Source organism: Ambystoma mexicanum, chromosome 2q (genome assembly GCF_040938575.1).
Source record: "Ambystoma mexicanum isolate Mex_15411 chromosome 2q, UKY_AmexF1_1, whole genome shotgun sequence".
NCBI lineage: Eukaryota > Metazoa > Chordata > Amphibia > Caudata > Ambystomatidae > Ambystoma > Ambystoma mexicanum.
Genome location: NC_090924.1, coordinates 1,487,429,534 through 1,487,447,556, shown reverse-complemented (window position 1 = coordinate 1,487,447,556; position 18,023 = coordinate 1,487,429,534). Strand labels below are relative to the sequence as shown.

General features: G+C 49.8%; 1 protein-coding gene across 2 annotated transcripts in view; it reads left to right on the top strand.

Annotated features, from left to right (window-relative positions):
* The window catches only part of LOC138570311 (zinc finger protein 84-like), a 362,312-nt gene that overhangs the window by 145,879 nt on the left and 198,410 nt on the right, over window positions 1-18,023 (top strand). Inside the window, exon 3 of one of the 2 annotated variants that reach the window (XM_069649094.1) lies at window positions 11,572-13,070. The exons of the other annotated variant lie outside the window; for it this stretch is intronic. Coding sequence (XP_069505195.1) covers window positions 12,227-13,070 — 844 coding nt within the window. The 5' untranslated portion in view covers window positions 11,572-12,226. The remainder of the gene's footprint in view (window positions 1-11,571; window positions 13,071-18,023) is intronic. 2 annotated transcript variants of the gene reach the window in all.

Here is an 18,023-nt window from a genome sequence, read left to right as displayed (position 1 = left end):
GCACCCTAGTATCCCCAATAGGTGGCACGCCCAATAGATGGCACCCTAGTATCCCCAATAGATGGCACCCTAGTATTCCGAATAGGTGGCACCCTAGTATCCCCAATAGATGGCACCCTAGTATCCCCAATAGATGGCACCCTAGTATCCCGAATAGATGGCACCCTAGTGTCCCCAATAGGTGGCACTCTAGTATCCCCAATAGATGGCACCCTAGTATTCCGAATAGATGGCACCCTCCCCAATAGGTGGCACCCTAGTATCCCGAATAGATGGCACCCTAGTATCCCCAATAGGTGGCACCCCCAATAGATGGCACCCTAGTATCCCCAATAGGTGGCACCTTAGTATTCCGAATAGGTGGCACCCTAGTATCCCCAATAGGTGGCACCCTAGTATCCCCAATAGATGGCACCCTAGTATCCTGAATAGATGGCACCCTAGTATCCCCAATAGGTGGCACCCTAGTATCCCGAATAGATGGCACCCTAGTATCCCCAATAGATGGCACCCTAGTATCCCCAATAGGTGGCACTCTAGTATCCCCAATAGATGGCACCCCAGTATCCCCAATAGGTGGCACCCTAGTATCCCCAATAGATGGCACCCTAGTATCCCCAATAGATGGCACGGCACCCTAGTATCCCCAATAGGTGGCACCCTAGTATCCCCAATAGGTGGCACCCTAGTATTCCAAATAGATGGCACCCTAGTATCCCCAATAGGTGGCACCCTAGTATCCCCTAGTATCCCCAATAGATGGCACCCTAGAATCCCCAATAGGTGGCACCCTAGTATTCCGAATAGATGGCACCCTAGTATCCCCAATAGGTGGCACCCTAGTATCCCCAATAGATGGCACCCTAGTATTCCGAATAGATGGCACCCTAGTATCCCCAATAGGTGGCACCCTAGTATTCTGAATAGATGGCACCCTAGTATCCCCAATAGATGGCACCCTAGAATCCCCAATAGATGGCACCCTAGTATCCCCAATAGGTGGCACCCTAGTATCTCCAATAGATGGCACCCTAGTATCCCCAATAGATGGCACCCTAGTATCCCCAATAGGTGGCACCCTAGTATTCCGAATAGATGGCACCCTCCCCAATAGGTGGCACCCTAGTATTCTGAATAGATGGCACCCTAGTATCCCCAATAGAATCCCCAATAGATGGCACCCTAGTATCCCCAATAGGTGGCACCCTAGTATCCCCAATAGATGGCACCCTAGTATCCCCAATAGAATCCCCAATAGATGGCACCCTAGTATCCCCAATAGGTGGCACCCTAGTATCCCCAATAGATGGCACCCTAGTATCCCCAATATGTGGCACCCTAGTATCCCCAATAGGTGGCACCCTAGTATCCCGAATAGGTGGCACCCTAATATCCCCAATAGATGGCACCCTAGTATCCCCAATAGGTGGCACCCTAGTATCCCCAATAGATGGCACCCTAGTATCCCCAATAGGTGGCACCCTAGTATTCCGAATAGATGGCACCCTAGTATCCCCAATAGATGGCACCCTAGTATCCCGAATAGGTGGCACCCTAATATCCCCAATAGATGGCACCCTAGTATCCCCAATGGATGGCACCCTAGTATCCCCAATAGGTAGCACCCTAGTGTCCCCAATAGATGGCACCCTAGTATCCCCAATAGGTGGCACCCTGGTATCCCCAATAGGTGGCACCCTAGTATTCCGAATAGATGGCACCCTAGTATCCCCAATAGGTGGCACCCTAGTATTCCGAATAGATGGCACCCTAGTATCCCCAATAGGTGGCACCCTAGTATCCCCAATAGATGGCACCCTAGTATCCCCAATAGGTGGCACCCTAGTATCCCGAATAGATGGCACCCTAGTATCCCCAATAGATGGCACCCTAGTATCCCCAATAGGTGACACCCTAGTATTCCGAACAGATGGCACCCTAGTATCCCCAATAGGTGACACCCTAGTATTCCGAATAGATGGTACCCTAGTATCCCCAACAGATGGCACACTAGTATCCCGAATAGATGGCACCCTAGTATCCCCAACAGGTTGCACCCTAGTATCTCCAATAGGTGGCACCCTAGAATCCCCAATAGGTGGCACCCTAGTATCCCCAATAGGTGGCACCCTAGTATCCCGAATAGGTGGCACCCTAGTATCCCCAATAGGTGGCACCCTAGTATTCCGAATAGATGGCACCCTAGTATCCCCAATAGATGGCACCCTAATATGCCCAATATGTGGCACCCTAGTATCCCCAATAGATGGCACCCTAGTATCCCCAATAGGTGGCACCCTAGTATCCCGAAGATATGGCACCCTAGTATCCCCAATATGTGGCACCCTAGTATCCCCAATAGATGGCACCCTAGTATCCCCAATAGGTGGCACCCTAGTATTCCGAATAGATGGCACCCTAATATACCCAATAGGTGGAACCCTAGTATTCCGAATAGATGGCACCCTAGTATCCCCAATAGGTGGCATCCCCAATAGGTGGCACCCTAGTATCCCCAATAGATGGCACCCTAGTATCCCCAATAGGTGGCACCCTAGTATCCCGAAAAGATGGCACCCTAGTATCCCCAATAGGTGGCACCCCCAATAGATGGCACCCTAGTATCCCCAATAGATGGCACCCTAGTATCCCTAATAGATGGCACCCTAGTATCCCCAATAGGTGGCACCCTAGTATCCCCAATAGATGGCACCCTAGTATCCCAATAGGTGGCACCCTAGTTTCCCCAAGAGAAGGCACCCTAGTATCCCCAATAGATGGCACCCTAGTATCCCCAACAGATGGCACACTAGTATCCCGAATAGATGGCACCCTAGTATCCCCAGCAGGTGGCACCCTAGTATCTCCAATAGGTGGCACCCTAGAATCCCCAATAGGTGGCACCCTAGTATCCCCAATAGGTGGCACCCTAGTATCCCGAATAGATGGCACCCTAGTATCCCCAATAGGTGGCACCCTAGTATCCCCAATAGATGGCACCCTAGAATCCCCAATAGGTGGCACCCTAGTATTCCGAATAGATGGCACCCTAGTATCCCCAATAGGTGGCACCCTAGTATCCCCAATAGATGGCACCCTAGTATTCCGAATAGATGGCACCCTAGTATCCCCAATAGGTGGCACCCTAGTATCCCGAATAGATGGCACCCTAGTATCCCCAATAGATGGCACCCTAGAATCCCCAATAGATGGCACCCTAGTATCCCCAATAGGTGGCACCCTAGTATCTCTAATAGATGGCACCCTAGTATCCCCAATAGATGGCACCCTAGTATCCCCAATAGGTGGCACCCTAGTATTCCGAATAGATGGCACCCTCCCCAATAGGTGGCACCCTAGTATTCTGAATAGATGGCACCCTAGTATCCCCAATAGGTGGCACCCTAGTATCCCCAATAGATGCCACCCTAGTATCCCCAATAGGTGGCACCCTAGTATCCCCAGTAGATGGCACCCTAGTATCCCCAATAGATGGCACCCTAGTATCCCGAATAGATGGCACCCTAGTATCCCCAATAGGTGGCACGCCCAATAGATGGCACCCTAGTATCCCCAATAGATGGCACCCTAGTATTCCGAATAGGTGGCACCCTAGTATCCCCAATAGATGGCACCCTAGTATCCCCAATAGATGGCACCCTAGTATCCCGAATAGATGGCACCCTAGTGTCCCCAATAGGTGGCACTCTAGTATCCCCAATAGATGGCACCCTAGTATTCCGAATAGATGGCACCCTCCCCAATAGGTGGCACCCTAGTATCCCGAATAGATGGCACCCTAGTATCCCCAATAGGTGGCACCCCCAATAGATGGCACCCTAGTATCCCCAATAGGTGGCACCTTAGTATTCCGAATAGGTGGCACCCTAGTATCCCCAATAGGTGGCACCCTAGTATCCCCAATAGATGGCACCCTAGTATCCTGAATAGATGGCACCCTAGTATCCCCAATAGGTGGCACCCTAGTATCCCGAATAGATGGCACCCTAGTATCCCCAATAGATGGCACCCTAGTATCCCCAATAGGTGGCACTCTAGTATCCCCAATAGATGGCACCCCAGTATCCCCAATAGGTGGCACCCTAGTATCCCCAATAGATGGCACCCTAGTATCCCCAATAGATGGCACGGCACCCTAGTATCCCCAATAGGTGGCACCCTAGTATCCCCAATAGGTGGCACCCTAGTATTCCAAATAGATGGCACCCTAGTATCCCCAATAGGTGGCACCCTAGTATCCCCAATAGATGGCACCCTAGTATCCCCAATAGGTGGCACCCTAGTATCCCCAATAGATGGCACCCTAGAATCCCCAATAGGTGGCACCCTAGTATTCCGAATAGATGGCACCCTAGTATCCCCAATAGGTGGCACCCTAGTATCCCCAATAGATGGCACCCTAGTATTCCGAATAGATGGCACCCTAGTATCCCCAATAGGTGGCACCCTAGTATTCTGAATAGATGGCACCCTAGTATCCCCAATAGATGGCACCCTAGAATCCCCAATAGATGGCACCCTAGTATCCCCAATAGGTGGCACCCTAGTATCTCCAATAGATGGCACCCTAGTATCCCCAATAGATGGCACCCTAGTATCCCCAATAGGTGGCACCCTAGTATTCCGAATAGATGGCACCCTCCCCAATAGGTGGCACCCTAGTATTCTGAATAGATGGCACCCTAGTATCCCCAATAGGTGGCACCCTAGTATCCCCAATAGATGCCACCCTAGTATCCCCAATAGGTGGCACCCTAGTATCCCCAGTAGATGGCACCCTAGTATCCCCAATAGATGGCACCCTAGTATCCCGAATAGATGGCACCCTAGTGTCCCCAATAGGTGGCACTCTAGTATCCCCAATAGATGGCACCCTAGTATTCCGAATAGATGGCACCCTCCCCAATAGGTGGCACCCTAGTATCCCGAATAGATGGCACCCTAGTATCCCCAATAGGTGGCACCCCAATAGATGGCACCCTAGTATCCCCAATAGGTGGCACCCTAGTATTCTGAATAGGTGGCACCCTAGTATCCCCAATAGATGGCACCCTAGTATCCCCAATAGATGGCACCCTAGTATCCCGAATAGATGGCACCCTAGTGTCCCCAATAGGTGGCACTCTAGTATCCCCAATAGATGGCACCCTAGTATTCCGAATAGATGGCACCCTCCCCAATAGGTGGCACCCTAGTATCCCGAATAGATGGCACCCTAGTATCCCCAATAGGTGGCACCCCAATAGATGGCACCCTAGTATCCCCAATAGGTGGCACCCTAGTATTCCGAATAGGTGGCACCCTAGTATCCCCAATAGGTGGCACCCTAGTATCCCCAATAGATGGCACCCTAGTATCCCGAATAGATGGCACCCTAGTATCCCAAATAGATGGCACCCTAGTATCCCCAATAGATGGCACCCTAGTATCCCCAATAGGTGGCACTCTAGTATCCCCAATAGATGGCACCCCAATATCCCCAATAGGTGGCACCCTAGTATCCCCAATAGATGGCACCCTAGTATCCCCAATAGATGGCACGGCACCCTAGTATCCCCAGTAGGTGGCACCCTAGTATCCCCAATAGGTGGCACCCTAGTATTCCAAATAGATGGCACCCTAGTATCCCCAATAGGTGGCACCCTAGTATCCCCAATAGATGGCACCCTAGTATTCCGAATAGATGGCACCCTAGTATCCCCAATAGATGGCACCCTAGTATCCCCAATATGTGGCACCCTAGTATCCCCAATAGGTGGCACCCTAGTATCCCGAATAGATGGCACCCTAGTATCCCGAATAGATGGCACCCTAGTATCCCCAATAGATGGTACCCTAGTATCCCGAATAGGTGGCACCCTAGTATCCCCAATAGATGGCACGCTAGTATCCCCGATATGTGGCACCCTAGTATCCCCAATAGATGGCACCCTAGTATCCGCAATATGTGGCACCCTAGTATCCCCAATAGATGGCACCCTAGTATCCCCAATAGATGGCACGCTAGTATCCCCGATATGTGGCACCCTAGTATCCCCAATAGATGGCACCCTAGTATCCGCAATATGTGGCACCCTAGTATCCCCAATAGATGGCACCCTAGTATTCCGAATAGGTGGCACCCTAGTATCCCCAATAGATGGCACCCTAGTATCCCCAATAGATGGCACCCTAGTATCCCGAATAGATGGCACCCTAGTGTCCCCAATAGGTGGCACTCTAGTATCCCCAATAGATGGCACCCTAGTATTCCGAATAGATGGCACCCTCCCCAATAGGTGGCACCCTAGTATCCCGAATAGATGGCACCCTAGTATCCCCAATAGGTGGCACCCCCAATAGATGGCACCCTAGTATCCCCAATAGGTGGCACCCTAGTATTCCGAATAGGTGGCACCCTAGTATCCCCAATAGGTGGCACCCTAGTATCCCCAATAGATGGCACCCTAGTATCCCGAATAGATGGCACCCTAGTATCCCCAATAGGTGGCACCCTAGTATCCCGAATAGATGGCACCCTAGTATCCCCAATAGATGGCACCCTAGTATCCCCAATAGGTGGCACTCTAGTATCCCCAATAGATGGCACCCCAGTATCCCCAATAGATGGCACCCCTGTATCCCCAATAGGTGGCACCCTAGTATCCCCAATAGATGGCACCCTAGTATCCCCAATAGATGGCACGGCACCCTAGTATCCCCAATAGGTGGCACCCTAGTATCCCCAATAGGTGGCACCCTAGTATTCCAAATAGATGGCACCCTAGTATCCCCAATAGGTGGCACCCTAGTATCCCCAATAGGTGGCACCCTAGTATCCCCAATAGATGGCACCCTAGAATCCCCAATAGGTGGCACCCTAGTATTCCGAATAGATGGCACCCTAGTATCCCCAATAGGTGGCACCCTAGTATCCCCAATAGATGGCACCCTAGTATTCCGAATAGATGGCACCCTAGTATCCCCAATAGGTGGCACCCTAGTATTCTGAATAGATGGCACCCTAGTATCCCCAATAGATGGCACCCTAGAATCCCCAATAGATGGCACCCTAGTATCCCCAATAGGTGGCACCCTAGTATCTCCAATAGATGGCACCCTAGTATCCCCAATAGATGGCACCCTAGTATCCCCAATAGGTGGCACCCTAGTATTCCGAATAGATGGCACCCTCCCCAATAGGTGGCACCCTAGTATTCTGAATAGATGGCACCCTAGTATCCCCAATAGGTGGCACCCTAGTATCCCCAATAGATGCCACCCTAGTATCCCCAATAGGTGGCACCCTAGTATCCCCAGTAGATGGCACCCTAGTATCCCCAATAGATGGCACCCTAGTATCCCGAATAGATGGCACCCTAGTATCCCCAATAGGTGGCACGCCCAATAGATGGCACCCTAGTATCCCCAATAGATGGCACCCTAGTATTCCGAATAGGTGGCACCCTAGTATCCCCAATAGATGGCACCCTAGTATCCCCAATAGATGGCACCCTAGTATCCCGAATAGATGGCACCCTAGTGTCCCCAATAGGTGGCACTCTAGTATCCCCAATAGATGGCACCCTAGTATTCCGAATAGATGGCACCCTCCCCAATAGGTGGCACCCTAGTATCCCGAATAGATGGCACCCTAGTATCCCCAATAGGTGGCACCCCAATAGATGGCACCCTAGTATCCCCAATAGGTGGCACCCTAGTATTCCGAATAGATGGCACCCTAGTATCCCCAATAGGTGGCACCCTAGTATCCCCAATAGATGGCACCCTAGTATTCCGAATAGATGGCACCCTAGTATCCCCAATAGGTGGCACCCTAGTATTCTGAATAGATGGCACCCTAGTATCCCCAATAGATGGCACCCTAGAATCCCCAATAGATGGCACCCTAGTATCCCCAATAGGTGGCACCCTAGTATCTCCAATAGATGGCACCCTAGTATCCCCAATAGATGGCACCCTAGTATCCCCAATAGGTGGCACCCTAGTATTCCGAATAGATGGCACCCTCCCCAATAGGTGGCACCCTAGTATTCTGAATAGATGGCACCCTAGTATCCCCAATAGGTGGCACCCTAGTATCCCCAATAGATGCCACCCTAGTATCCCCAATAGGTGGTACCCTAGTATCCCCAGTAGATGGCACCCTAGTATCCCCAATAGATGGCACCCTAGTATCCCGAATAGATGGCACCCTAGTATCCCCAATAGGTGGCACACCCAATAGATGGCACCCTAGTATCCCCAATAGATGGCACCCTAGTATTCCGAATAGGTGGCACCCTAGTATCCCCAATAGATGGCACCCTAGTATCCCCAATAGATGGCACCCTAGTATCCCGAATAGATGGCACCCTAGTGTCCCCAATAGGTGGCACTCTAGTATCCCCAATAGATGGCACCCTAGTATTCCGAATAGATGGCACCCTCCCCAATAGGTGGCACCCTAGTATCCCGAATAGATGGCACCCTAGTATCCCCAATAGGTGGCACCCCAATAGATGGCACCCTAGTATCCCCAATAGGTGGCACCCTAGTATTCCGAATAGGTGGCACCCTAGTATCCCCAATAGGTGGCACCCTAGTATCCCCAATAGATGGCACCCTAGTATCCCGAATAGATGGCACCCTAGTATCCTAAATAGATGGCACCCTAGTATCCCCAATAGATGGCACCCTAGTATCCCCAATAGGTGGCACTCTAGTATCCCCAATAGATGGCACCCCAGTATCCCCAATAGGTGGCACCCTAGTATCCCCAATAGATGGCACCCTAGTATCCCCAATAGATGGCACGGCACCCTAGTATCCCCAATAGGTGGCACCCTAGTATCCCCAATAGGTGGCACCCTAGTATTCCAAATAGATGGCACCCTAGTATCCCCAATAGGTGGCACCCTAGTATCCCCAATAGATGGCACCCTAGTATTCCGAATAGATGGCACCCTAGTATCCCCAATAGATGGCACCCTAGTATCCCCAATATGTGGCACCCTAGTATCCCCAATAGGTGGCACCCTAGTATCCCGAATAGATGGCACCCTAGTATCCCGAATAGATGGCACCCTAGTATCCCCAATAGATGGTTCCCTAGTATCCCGAATAGGTGGCACCCTAGTATCCCCAATAGATGGCACGCTAGTATCCCCGATATGTGGCACCCTAGTATCCCCAATAGATGGCACCCTAGTATCCGCAATATGTGGCACCCTAGTATCCCCAATAGATGGCACCCTAGTATCCCCAATAGATGGCACGCTAGTATCCCCGATATGTGGCACCCTAGTATCCCCAATAGATGGCACCCTAGTATCCGCAATATGTGGCACCCTAGTATCCCCAATAGATGGCACCCTAGTATCCCCAATATGTAGCACCCTAGTATCCCCAATAGATGGCACCCTAGTATCCCCAATAGGTGGCACCCTAGTATCCCGAATAGATGGCACCCTAGTATCCCCAATAGGTGGCACCCTAGAATCCCCAATAGATGGCACCCTAGTATGCCCAATATGTGGCACCCTAGTATCCCCAATAGATGGCACCCTAGTATCCCCAATAGGTGGCACCCTAGTATCCCGAAGAGATGGCACCCTAGTATCCCCAATAGGTGGCACCCTAGTATCCCCAATAGATGGCACCCTAGTATCCCCAATATGTGGTACCCTAGTATCCCCAATAGATGGCACCCTAGTATCCCCAATATGTGGCACCCTAGTATCCCCAATAGATGGCACCCTAGTATCCCCACTAGGTGGCACCTAGTATCCCCAATAGGTGGAACCCTAGTATCCCCAATAGAATCCCCAATAGATGGCACCCTAGTATCCCCAATAGGTGGCACCCTAGTATCCCCAATAGATTGCACCCTAGTATCCCCAATAGAATCCCCAATAGATGGCACCCTAGTATCCCCAATAGATGGCACCCTAGTATCCCCAATAGGTGGCACCCTAGTATCCCCAATAGATGGCACCCTAGCATCCCCAATAGGTGGCACCCTAGTATCCCCAATAGATGGCACCCTAGTATCCCCAATAGGTGGCTCCCTAGTATTCCGAATAGATGGCACCCTAGTATCCCCAATAGATGGCACCCTAGTATCCCGAATAGGTGGCACCCTAATATCCCCAATAGATGGCACCCTAGTATCTCCAATGGATGGCACCCTAGTATCCCCAATAGGTAGCACCCTAGTGTCCCCAATAGGTGGCACCCTAGTATCCCCAATAGGTGGCACCCTAGTATTCCGAATAGATGGCACCCTAGTATCCCCAATAGGTGGCACCCTAGTATTCCGAATAGATGGCACCTTAGTATCCCCAATAGGTGGCACCCTAGTATCCCCAATAGATGGCACCCTAGTATCCCCAATAGGTGGCACCCTAGTATCCCGAATAGATGGCACCCTAGTATCCCCAATAGATGGCACCCTAGTATCCCCAATAGGTGACACCCTAGTATTCCGAATAGATGGCACCCTAGTATCCCCAATAGGTGGCACCCTAGTATTCCGAATAGATGGCACCCTAGTATCCCCAATAGGTGGCATCCCCAATAGGTGGCATCCTAGTATCCCCAATAGATGGCACCCTAGTATCCCCAATAGGTGGCACCCTAGTATCCCGAATAGATGGCATCCTAGTATCCCCAATAGGTGGCACCCCCAATAGATGGCACCCTAGTATCCCCAATAGATGGCACCCTAGTATCCCCAATAGGTGGCACCCTAGTATCCCCAATAGATGGCACCCTAGTATCCCCAATAGAAGGCACCCTAGTATCCCCAATAGGTGGCACCCTAGTATCCCCAATAGATGGCACCCTAGTATCCCCAATAGGTGCCACCCTAGTATCCCCAATAGATGGCACCCTAGTATCCCCAATAGGTGGCACCCTAGTATCCCGAATAGATGGCACCCTAGTATCCCCAATAGGTGGCAACCCCAATAGATGGCACCCTAGTATCCCCAATATGTGGCACCCTAGTATCCCCAATAGGTGGCACCCTAGTATCCCCAATAGATGGCACCCTAGTATTCCGAATAGATGGCACCCTAGAATCCCCAATAGGTGGCACCCTAGTATTCCGAATAGATGGCACCCTAGTATCCCCAATAGGTGGCACCCTAGTATCCCCACCCTAGTATCCCCAATAGGTGGCACCCTAGTATCTCGAATAGATGGCACCCCAGTATCCCCAATAGGTGGCACCCTAGTATCCCCAATAAGTGGCACCCTAGTATCCCCAATAGATGGCACCCTAGTATCCCCAATAGGTGGCACCCTAGTATCCCCAATAGGTAGCACCCTAGTATCCCCAATATATGGCACCCTAGTATCCCCAATAGGTGGCACCCTAGTATCCCCAATAGATTGCACCCTAGTATCCCCAATAGATGGCACCCTAGTATTCAAAGTCTTATGAGATACAATGTGATTAACCAGGGCACATCACTACTACTGAGGACCAGTCTGCCTGTCACATGTGAGGCCTGTGATTGTGAACGTGTTGAAACTAATAATGCGCCTCTCCTTTTATTTCAATAGGTGACGGACGGCCCAAAAATCCAACAACAGTGATGTTAGATTCTCTGGACTAATGCAGTGAAAAGGTTCATTTTTGGGATATGCAATTTCCAAGCATCTTAGAAGTGTGCAAGCTTGGGGTCCAGTTGCCTTTTCAGACTATTCAGGAACTCGGATTGGGAAACCTATTTGACACATGGTGGCTGTCCATGCAACCTCTTTGTGGTAACATCAAGTAACCAAGAGTGTTCTTTCTGTCAATCCTGGGCGAGAGGGATATTTAGCATGAAAACAACACTGTTTGATGTGCAGCAAGAAAAGCATGTTTGTTTTCACTATTATTCTTGATGGAACAGATGTGAGTGTTATCTTATACACATTATGTAAAGGTAGTTTCTTTAAAGCATTTTGTGAAACGCTTGTCAATGTAAATGGACAAAGCGTTTCCTCGCGCTGTATATTTTAAGAGCATCAATCTGAGGAAATATCGTGTTTATCACCAGAAGTGATCTTCACACAAGAAAGTTAATTTGTGCTCTGAATTTGGATAAAGAATCAGTGGAAAGTGTCCTCTTATGAAGCACCTGGCGCAATAAACTGGCGAGAAACCTTACACATGCACAGAATATTTGAAACGTTGCCATCTCAAGAGCCTACTTATTGACCACATGAGAAAATGGCGGAAAATCCTTATCAGTGCACTGAATTTGAGAATAGCCTCCATTTGCATGATACACTTCTCTGCCACCAGGAAATGCAAACAGTTGAGAAACGTCAGGTGTGCACTGAATGTGGGAAAGGGTTTGTTCAGAAGAGAGATCTTATTCACCACCAGAGAACTCATACAGGAGAGAAACCTCATGAGTGCACTGAATGTGGGAAGGGGTTTGCTTGGAAGGGACTTCTTGTTAGCCACCAGAGAACACATACAGGAGAGAAACCTTTTGAGTGCACTGAGTGTGGGAAAGGCTTTGCTCAGAAGGGACAGCTTATTCACCACCAGAAAACACATACAGGTGAGAAACCTCATGAGTGCACTGAATGTGGGAAAGGGTTTGCTCAGAAGGGACATCTTATTAGACATCAGAGAACACATACAGGTGAGAAATCGTATGTCTGTACTGAATGTGGGAAAGGTTTTGCTCAGAAGGGATCTCTTGAAATCCACCAGAGAACACATACAGGAGAAAAACCTTATGAATGCACCGAATGTGGGAAATGGTTTAGTCATAAAGGAGATCTTATTCACCACCAGAGAACTCATACTGGAGAGAAACCTCATGAGTGCACTGAATGTGGGAAAGGGTTTGCTAGAAAAAAAGACCTTATTCAACACCAGAGAACTCATACAGGAGAGAAACCTTATGAGTGCACTGAATGTGGGAACGTGTTTGCTCAGAAGAGATGTCTTATTCAACACCAGAGAACTCATACAGGTGAGAAACCCCATGAGTGCACTGAATGTGGGAAAGGATTTACTCAGAAGGGATCACTTACTAGCCACCAGAGAACACATACAGGTGTGAAACCTCATGCGTGCACTGAATGTGGGAAAGGGTTTACTCAGAAGGGATCTCTAACTAGCCACCAGAGAACACATACAGGTGAGAGACCTCATGAATGCACTGAATGTGGGAAAGGGTTTTCAAAAAAGAGATGTCTTATTCACCACCAGAGAACACATACAGGTGAGAAACCGCATGAGTGTACTGTGTGATGGATCCTCCAGAGTCATCACTGAACCCCAGCCTAAGATCTCCTCAATGTGGCCAGGGCAAGGCAGCGGCTACCTGACACTAACCCTGAAGATGGTATTATAAGAGAGGATTGCATGGGAGGAGTTGGCTGTCAGCAGGAAGTGGTGACTCCTTCGGGGTAGACGCAGTATTCATTTTCTAGTAAGGATGAGGATCGTTTTATTCCCAAATACCTAATGGCATGCTGTCAGTGCGCAATCCCCTCCCATGAAACTACGTAAAGAACATGCCCTGAAAAGTAATTTAGGCAGAGTAAGGTTTGTACCTTGGGAATTCAGGAATTCAATGTGACATCCTCTTAATTGTCATGATTCTGCCTCAGAAAGAGGTCCTAACCCGAATGTTAAATCAACAACCTTCTATATCCCCTAACTCTGACACCTCTCATTTCACAAAGCAACCAAAACGAACTAAATATCAAAAGACCAACACCACTATGGACTTCAGGATCCATAATGCCTGTGGTACTGGGAAGAGGAAGAGGGACTCCAATTTAGTAAGGAACAAAAGTGCTATTGAACAGAATGTGCAGTCTAGTTGTAAAGCAAGGCACCTGGCAGGACATTTAAACCCCAGAATGAGCTACAGCTCAGGAAAGCAGAAGGAGTAGTAGAGGCAGACGTAGACCAGAGTTCTGTGATTGCTACAGAAGCAGAAGGAAGAGTGCCAGCTTAAGCCGACGCAGGAAGAGAAGACCTGTAGTATTGCAGAGTGTGTGCTGCAGGAAGCAGCGTCATGGACGGCAACAGAAAGAGAAGCCCAGCCTTATGGGAGACATGCTCCCAAACCGACGTGAGTTGCTTCGGAAGCAGGCAAGACATGGAAGTCCAATGGAGCTGGCATAGCTCCAGAGAAGAGCTGTGAAGACCGCTGAAGCTACACAGTAGCTGTCAACAGAGTAGGCAGAACGCAGAAGGTCTGCCGCAGCAGCAGAAAGTGGAGCAGATATGCCAACAAAGACAGGTGAGTTGGCCTGAAGATAACAGTGATCCTGGGGCACTCCGAGCAGGACATTTGGCAATAACCAATAATTTTGAATACTGTATAAATAAGGTAGAGAGGCAACAGAGGCACAATTCGCCTGTTATCGGATGCCAACTTGGGGAAACCTGCAGTCTGCATTGTCAACAGCCAAAAGGCTATCAAAAAGCAGTAAAAAGGCAACAAGGGTGCAATTCTCTTTTTATGGAATACCAACTTGGGGAAACCTGTAACCCGCATTTCCAAGAGGCTATCAAGAAGGAGTAAAGAGGCAGCTTGGGCGCAATTCTCCTTTCTTGAGTTGTCATTTTGGGGAAACCTGTAACCCAGATCGCCAGGAGTCAAGGGACTATAAAAAGAGGCAGTCACTCTTCAGCCCGCCTCACATGGGATACTGGTGTGGGGAATCCTGGAACAAATATTGCCATTAAGACCAAGTGGTAGGAGTGTTCTTCCTGGCAGGCGAGTAAACCAGGAAAGAAGATGATTTGAAGAAGTGTGGTTGTGGCAAAAAGGTGTGGTGGAAACAAACTGTTGCCTCTTTTATTCTTTTGACAAACTATTGCATCAACAGAGGTAGTTGCTGTGCTAACCTGACAAAAGTATTCCATTGGAAGAATAAGTTTGACATGCTAATTACTTTGTATCCTGAGGAAAACAACTGCCCTGATTCATGAACTAGTGTTTTGTGAAGGATACTGTGGAGGACAAAAATTTGTAACAAGTGTTTGTAAAAGAGAAATGTACTTTGCCAGGTGAAAGGACGCAGTGCTTGAAAATGATTATTTTTGTTGAACTGAATAGAACTGTGTAAAATCTGAATTTTTACAAGGATACCCCTGAATTGATCTAGGGGAAGGGAACAAAACCTTAGGAGTATTAACTAAAAATTATAAGTTTGAACTTTTGCACTGTTTTGTTGAACTGAAGACAGCCAAATATTCTTTGTAAACTTTTGTTGACTGGATTAGTGTGAGGGTCAGAGAACCTTGGACACTAGGTCATCTTTCTTTAGTTTTAGTTTGTTAGGTAGGGACATTCTCATTGGGCAAGGGAAAGACAGACGTTTATCTCACCCCTTTTTATTTTAATAAATGGCAAACATTGAGAAAACTTTACATTTGTGTCTGTCTTGCATTTCTGACCCCTCACAACTGAATGTGGAAAGGGTTTTCTGAGTAGAGGAATCTTAATAGCAACCAGGGAACACATACATCTGAGAAACCTCATGAGTGCACTGAATGTGGAAAGGGTTTGCTCAGAAGGGACGTCTTACTATCCACCAGAGAACACATACAGGTTTACGGGGCTTTGTCTAGCTGATTGTGCAACCCAGCCATCCTCTCTTCTGCAGTACATCCTAGGACTTCCTGTACCTTTATCTCTAGCCCTCTAGACGAGGATGCCCTGTTTCAGAAGGTGGCCAGGGGGTGGAGCCTTTTTCATTTTAGCTCCCCGTATCTGGAATGCGCTATGTCTTAGATTGTACGGCACCACAGACCATGTGACCTTCGGATGCTTCCTGAAGACCCATCTCTTCTGTTTCTTTCCTTCATTCTGCTGCTGTATTTTTATATGTTGTCATGCCCACCTGCTATTTGAACCCATAAACCTTTGGTTGAACAGGTGCCATATGGAATGCATTTATTAAAAAAACAAAAAAGGTAGCTCCTAATCCCAGCCCTACAGGAGCAGTGTATTAACAACATTTACTCCCCAAAAATGGGCAAACACTCCCTTCATAAATGTAGCAAAACACCCACCTGTAACATTGGAAGCAATGGACACGTAGGTGCCGGCCTTCATGCTCTCATCCCTGCGCTCCATGGATATCTTCAGCCCAGTGATACCAGCCATGCAGTGCCACTGGAAGCAATGGACACGTAGGTGCCGGCCTTCCTGCTCTCATCCCTGCGCTCCATGGATATCTTCAGCCCAGTGATACCAGCCATGCAGTGCCACTGGAAGTAATGGACACGTAGGTGCCGGCCTTCCTGCTCTCATCCCTACGCTCCATGGATATGCCCAGCCCAGTGATGCCAGCCATGCAGTGCCACTGGAAGCAATGGGCACCTAGGTGCCGGCCTTCCTGCTCTCTCCCCTCAGCTCCATGGATATGCTCAGCCCAGTGATGCCAGCCATGCAGTGCCACTGGAAGCAATGGACACCTAGGTGCTGGCCTTCCTCCTTCACCTCTCAGCTCCATGGATATCTTCAGCCCAGTGATATCAGCCATGCAGTGCCACTGGAAGCAATGGAGACGTAGGTGCCGGCCTTCCTGCTCTCATCCCAGCGCTCCATGGATATCTTCAGCCCAGTGATACCAGCCATGCAGTGCCACTGGAAGTAATGGACACGTAGGTGCCGGCCTTCCTGCTCTCATCCCTACGCTCCATGGATATGCCCAGCCCAGTGATGCCAGCCATGCAGTGCCACTGGAAGCAATGGGCACCTAGGTGCCGGCCTTCCTGCTCTCTCCCCTCAGCTCCATGGATATGCTCAGCCCAGTGATGCCAGCCATGCAGTGCCACTGGAAGCAATGGGCACATAGGTGCCGTCCTTCCTGCTCTCATCCCTCCACTCCATGGATATGCTCAGCCCAGTGATACTAGCCATGCAGTGCCACTGGAAGCAATGGGCACATAGGTGCCGGCCTTCCTGATCTCATCCCTGCGCTCCATGGATATGCTCAGCCCAGTGATGCCAGCCATGCAGTGCCACTGGAAGCAATGGGCACATAGGTGCCGGCCTTCCTGCTCTCATCCCTACGCTCCATGGATATGCTCAGCCCAGTGATGCCAGCCATGCAGTGCCACTGGAAGCAATGGACACATGGGAGCCGGCCTTCCTGCTCTCACCCCTCAGCTCCATGGATATGCTCAGCCCAGTGATGCCAGCCATGCAGTGCCACTGGAAGCAATGGGCACATGGGTGCCGGCCTTCCTGCTCTCACCCCTCAGCTCCATGGATATTTTCAGCCCAGTGATGACAGCCATGCAGTGCCACTGGAAGCAATGGGCACATGGGTGCCGGCGTTCCTGCTCTCACTCCTCAGCTCCATGGATATGCTCACCCAGTGAGACCAGCCATGCAGTGCCACTGGGCATAATGGACACATAGCTGCCGGCCTTCCCGCTCTCATCCCTTCGCTCCATGGATATGCTCAGCCCAGTGATACCAGCCATGCAGTGCCACTGGAAGCAATGGACACCTAGGTGCTTACCTTCCTCCTTTCACCCACTCGGCTCCATGGATATGCTCAGCCCAGTGATGCCAGCCATGCAGTACCACTGGGCATAATGGACACATAGGTGCCGGCCTTCCTGCGCTCAACCCTCCGCTCCATGGATATGTTCTGCCCAGTGATACCAGCCATGCAGTGCCACTGGAAGCAATGTGTACATGGGTGCCAGCCTTCCTGCTCTCACCCCTCAGCTCCATGGATATGTTCAGCCCAGTGATACCAGCCATGCAGTGCCACTGGAAGCAATGGACACCTAGGTGCCAAGCTTCCTGCTCTCACCTCTCAACTCCATGGTTATCTTCAGCCGAGTGATGCCAGCCATGCAGTGCCACTGGAAGCAATGGGCACATAGGTGCCGACCTTCCTGCTCTCTCCCCTCAGCTCCATGGATATGCTCAGCCCAGTGATGCCAGCCATGCAGTGCCACTGGAAGCAATGGGAACATAGGCGCCGGCCTTCCTGCTCTCACCCCTCAGCTCCATGGATATGCT